Source organism: Festucalex cinctus, chromosome 5 (genome assembly GCF_051991245.1).
Source record: "Festucalex cinctus isolate MCC-2025b chromosome 5, RoL_Fcin_1.0, whole genome shotgun sequence".
NCBI lineage: Eukaryota > Metazoa > Chordata > Actinopteri > Syngnathiformes > Syngnathidae > Festucalex > Festucalex cinctus.
Window position 1 is genome coordinate 14614603 of NC_135415.1, and position 6000 is coordinate 14620602.

General features: G+C 40.5%; 1 protein-coding gene across 8 annotated transcripts in view; it reads right to left on the minus strand.

Moving 5' to 3' along the window:
- Window positions 1-6000, minus strand: part of slc4a4a (solute carrier family 4 member 4a) — a 52430-nt gene that overhangs the window by 24567 nt on the left and 21863 nt on the right. For all 8 annotated transcript variants that reach the window (XM_077520656.1, XM_077520652.1, XM_077520651.1 and 5 more), the window contains 2 exons: window positions 3231-3366; window positions 750-910 (listed from right to left, as the gene is read on the minus strand). In XM_077520656.1, the coding sequence (XP_077376782.1) occupies window positions 750-910; window positions 3231-3366 (297 nt within the window). The remainder of the gene's footprint in view (window positions 1-749; window positions 911-3230; window positions 3367-6000) is intronic.

Here is a 6000-nt window from a genome sequence, read left to right on the forward strand (position 1 = left end):
AAGTTACATTAGGTCACATGAGGCTCTTTTATGTTATACAGTATTCCCTCGTTTTCCAATGGGGTTGGGTTCCAAAAAATACCCGCAATAAGCGAAATCCGCAAAGTAGTTAGCTTTATGTTTGACTTTTTTTTTTTATAAATGTTTTACGGCTCTAAAATACCTCACCATACAGTTTATTAACTTCTCTCATTGAGGCATTTACATTTTCTGACATCCACCTCTTTAAACATTCTCAATGTTCAAATCTTCATAAATGTTATAAAATAACTACATTAATGTAAATTTAAAAAAAAAAAAGCATGCAAAATTGCACTAAACAAAAGGTAAGAGTGAGACAAGTGTAATATATGTTTCGAGGAAGACGCAAGTTTAATGTAAGTTTGTGCTTTGTGCATGAATAAAATTAGCATGAACAGACCCTCATCATGGAAAATACAAGAAGTCTCGGTGACTTTTACCGGTATGTTATTTTTAACCAGCCCTGTTAGTTACTGCCGTTTTGCTGCTGTGTTACTGTCGCGTCACAAGCACAGTTTGGAAAGAAAAGCTAAGGTATATTATTAAACCTTTGAAAACTATTTCTGTGTACTGTCTGTCTTTGTAAATATCTCATGTTTCAATGTGGGCACATGCGGCTTATAGTCAGGTGCGGCTTATGATTGTACAAAATACTTTTTCCTTTAGAAATGTACTGGGTGCGGCTTATAATCAGGTGCGCTCTATATTCCGGAAATTACGGTACTCACCAACCACTTGAGGCAAGGTGGACGCCCCCAGGTCCAGCATGATGGTGCCTTTCTCGATGCAGGTGCGCAGCTCAAATAGGCTGTGCAGGGACAAGGTGGCCACGTGAGGTTTGCTCCAGCGCTCGCCGCCTTTCTCCACCTTTTCCTCAAATTTGATCCATCTGGACACATCACAATATCATTTTGCTTTCAGATGGGGGAAAAACAACATCAAATGGTTCCGATAAACCCCCCCCTAACGCAAGTGAACAGGCCCCAAGTAGTTGCACTGTATAAGCTCCACATTGGCCCGGAGTTACAAGTTGCATGTGGAGCTCAGCCAGCTAGCAACAGCCAACAGCCCAACACATCTTTTGTGCATCCATTCGGGAGCGTACTTGATCCCCCCCTGCACATATTTACGCAAGAGGGAAAGGATAAAAAATAAAAAAATTTAAAAAATCTATGAATATTTGACAACTGTTGTTCAAGTTGTGATTTTTAGCAACGATTTCCTACTTTCCTACTCTTTGTACACATTTTACACTAAAACAAAGTGAGAAAAATGTCATTAAAAGTTCTATAATGTTATAAAGTTTTTTTGTTTTTTTTTTCTTTCTGTACAGTCTTCCCTCGCTATAACGCGGTTCACTTTTCGCGGTCTCGCTGTATCGCGGATTTTTATTAGGTGCAATTTTGCATATTTTTTTACAGTAATATACCCATTTTATAAAATTTATGAAGGTTTGAACATTGTCAATGTTTGAACAAGAGAGAAATGTGAGAACATGTAAATGCCTCAATGAGAAAAGTGTATAAATTGTGCGGTCGGGGATTTTAGAGCCTTAAAACATTTATAAGAGTTGTAAAACATAAAGCTATCTACTTCGCGGATTTCATTTATTGCGGGTATTTTTTGGAACCTAACCCCAGCGGAAAACGAGGGAACACTGTAAAGCGCTTTGTGACAGCTCCGGCTGTTTGAAAGCGCTAATAAACTTGAGTTGAGTTAAGTATTATTTTATTTTTTACTGTTTTTTTTTTGTTAAGTTGCATTAGTTTAAGGTGGTAAGTTTACTACTATTTATATTGGACTAACTCATACTTTGTGACAATTGACAAGATGGAAAAAAATAGTGCTGAACTCCAGAATTAACTGCAGATTTAAACCTTTAACTTTAACAGCATTTAAAAAATTAAAAATGAAATTTAGTCATGTAAAATTTAGTGTTCTATTGTTCTATACTTTCTGGGGCAAAATTGTTAAACTTGTATTATTACATTTAAGAATACTTAAAAAAAAAAAAAAAACTTTTGAAAAGGATAGCCAGTTTGACCATTGAATGGGTTTTATTTCTATAACCGGCAGTCACTTGTTATTAGGGATGTAACGATATTCAAACATCACGACACAATATTATCACAATATGAATCTCATGATATGATAATTATCACGATATTGTGAGGAGTTTGGCGAAATTTAAAAAAGGTAACAATATTGCAAAAAAATGAGCTCATACTAAGAAAAAAGCACAATATTGTGTTTATAACGTTACCCTTCATCTGACAATTTGTATTGATTTAAAACATAGAAAGGCCAAAACATCCCTAATGAAAATTTAATTGCACTAAAAAACTAGCCACCAGAGAGTGCTAGAACTGCAAAAATGGAAATCAACCTGACTTTTTTTTTAACAGATGTGCTGCTTTTAAATATTGTGGACATGACAACGACGATCTTGTGGCATTTTTAAAATCACGATATCACAATATTGCACTTATCGTTACATCCCTACTTGTTATAAAAGTCAAGTTTAGCAAAGTTAGTAATATTTTTACTGTTGATAAAATGAGAAAATTTTCATTAACTTTTGTAGGTCAACATCACTACAAAGTGCCCTTATCGGAATTGCTCAGTCATTATGAAAATGTAGCAGAATAATGAAACTATAAATATTTTTTTGTATCATTGGCCTTTTACGTGATTTCACTCGGGCTGAATGATTTCTAAAAAAACTATCAAATTTTCTTAACTTAACGTGCGATAATTATTTCCAAGGTCCTCTTCCGATGTATTTTATTAATAAATGTGAGCCATAAATTACCGTAATCTGTATTACAATAAACTATATCAGATTTATTAGGTTAGACTTCCTATTTGAATTACACTTGTTAACTTACTAAATAATTTGGCTTACAGTCTTTTAAGCACTCACTATGACAACTTCTCAAAATTCTACCAAACAAGTGTCGTAAACATACAGTACTAGTCTGTCATGAAAAAATCTTAAGCAATGAAATATCTGGGCACTAAAATAAATCAAAATATATAATTTTGTTTTGTTTCCAAATTGCTTTTGCGATTATAAAAGTGCTTTTTACAAAAATTGCAATATTCATCCCTACTTTTTATGTGACGTTACTTGGCCTCCCATGCTCACCCTCACCTGGGACCACCCGGAAAGGACCCAACTCCGCCTCACCTCCTCCCCCCGCCCTTACCTGGCCGTCTCCTTCCACTCCATCTCCTGGCCGTCCACCGACAGCAGCTCGTCCAGCTCGGTGAAGAGCTGCGGGGGCGGCGGGCCATCATCGTCCTCCCCGAGGATGAAGCGGATCCTCTCGGCGGCCGGCGAGACTGCGGAGACGGGGAAGATACTCCGTGTCAAAGGGCGGCGCGGGGCCTCCGGCTCGGACTCGGGGGGAGGAGGCGGCAGCGTAGGTATGATCACCATGGCCACCTCCTCGCCCTTCTCCTCCGTGTCCTCCTCTTTCTCCTCCTGGTTGTTATTATTGTTGGACATTTTTTTTTTATAAATAAATAAAGCCCCTCCCCTTTATCCCGAGGTTCGAATCTTCAGGTGCGAGTCACAAGCGGAGCCCTCATGAGAGACCCTGGAAGTGACAGAGCCTCTCAGCCGCTTTGTGAAACAGGTAGGAGGAGGAGGGGGAGAGTTTTTGTGGCTACATGGCGTCAGTGCCAGCGTACCCCCCCTCTCGCTGTTGGCCATTGGCTTGGCCAGCTGCCCCCGGGAGCCCCTCAGTGACAATTAGGAAAGGCTTCGCAAAACTGGCCCATTCTTCAGGCCCGGCTTTGGCTTCCTCTCCTCCTCCCGGCTCGCTCTCATTTGAATATTTAGCAAAGGGGACGAGGTGAAAACTCAATGGGGTCGTAGGTAATGAATCGGTTTCATAAACTCGATAGGTGTCCGTAAATACTCGTGTGAGAGTCACAAAAAGATCTGATGACAGTTACTGTACACAAAAGTCTAGCCACCAAAACCTAATTTTTAGCTGATCCAAAATCAATGTAAAGTTTAAGACAATTAGAAGCGGGATAGGTAGATGCCAGTGAAGAACAAGAATCTACCAATGTTATCTTTTATTACAGCTCTCTCAGCACTCTTATTTCTAGCATGACTCAAAATCAATACAAATCAATCCTTGACATTTAATCAATAACAGGGAGTCCTCGAGTTCCGTTCCTATGCTAGCGATGTAACCCGAATTTCGACTTAAATTGAATTTCCCCATTAAAGTCATTATTTACATAAAAAAAAATGCTCTAAAAAGTCTAGAATACAGTAAATAAAAAAATAAAAAAATAAGATGCTGTATGACTGTCTGACTGAAGCCCAAGTCTTTGTTTATCTGTGTCTCTCCTTCCTGTGATCTTTTTATGAAGTCTAGCTTAATTTCCATGGCAATTGCTTTTCTTTTGGCTGGACCAACATTGAAAGAAGACGTAGCTGTCTTCTTTGTACGGAGCCCCTAAGGTGATATGGTAGAAAAAAACAACAACTTTGCGTTCCCTCGCAAAACATCTTTGCGTTCCCTCGTAAAGATTGCGTACCCTGGCAAAAAACTTTGCGTTCTTTCGCAAAACAACTTTGCGTTCGCTCGCAAAGATTGCGAGGGAACGCAAAGTTGTTCCTTGCGTTGATTTTATAACTTTGAAAACATACTTCAGCAGATCGAGTTACAGCCCAGTGTAGTGTATTGTATCATTTTCTCTCTTAACATTAATTTGCTGCTCATACTTCCTGCCAGATTTCTTTTAAATGTACACTGTACCACATGCAGTAATAGATTACTCCTTGTGTTTCACAACTCTACATTTCACGTTAGCTTTACGGTTAGCATGGTTTCTTCTGGTATCTGTTTGTGTGTCATAATGATACTTATCAGAGGTGTAGCTTTATTTGCCGCCGTAAAGGCAAGAAGAGTCATCATGGTAGGACGTGATTAGCTACGATAGCTAGCTAACCGCAGCTTGTGTGCCGAGCACAGGATTTTTACCATATAGCGCGTATAAAACGTAATGTGATTGTTTGCCTCAACTAACTCTTGGGTTGAAAGAGGTTAATTTAAAAAAAAAAAAAGTGACGATCAGTTGATAAATGTGACGAGTAGAAAGAAGGCACTCTAAAGCAGCCTCGCTGGCATGAAGCCCCTGTCCAAGAACTGGCTGTCACATCAAAATGTATTTATTTATTTTTTTACCCTACTCTTCTGCTTTCTCTCTGTGATGTACAGGCACTCACAATGACTGACAATGAGGCACTCTGAAGCGGACACATCAGCCCCACATGGTAGCTGCACTCTTAGGAAAAGGAAGATGAAACTGAAGATGCATTTTCAGTGCATAGGCATTGCTAGCTAGCTGATTGGTTGAAGGAAGGCTGTCAGGTTCAATACAGCGGGGGGCGGGGTGGCTAAATGGTAATGTTTGATTAAACTACCTTGACGAACTCTCATAGGCATCCATGAGAAAATGAGGCAGCAAAGAACCCGGTGTGCTAAGAGGCACAGTGTTACTGTCCCACTCCAGCAGTTGCTAAGAGCGAGCTGGACGTTGGGGGGGACACACACCAAGTGGCGGTTGAGGAGGGTGAGATCCAGGGCAGGGTGAAAGCAAAGAGGGGTGAGAGCACAAGCACCGAGAGGCGGAGGGGATAGAAATGAAAATCCCATCGCTCAAACGCAATTTCAAAGGCGTGTGTGCGCTCTCGCCGAGAGCCACTGCGCGCGCACAAAGAGCACTTTGTCCCGGGCAGCAGCGAGGCATCATGGGATACGAGATGCAGGGGAGAATGGCCCCGCCGATGCCGAGCTTTCGCCAAAAGGCCCCGTTTGCTCTTGACATGCATCCTGCGCAAACGGCTGCCTCAATCTCCGCCGAGCGTTCGGCGAAATGACAACGGGCAATCCGAAAAATTGATATTGCGCGCTTACTGTAAATTAGTATCATCTTTGTTCTTGACAAGTTCAT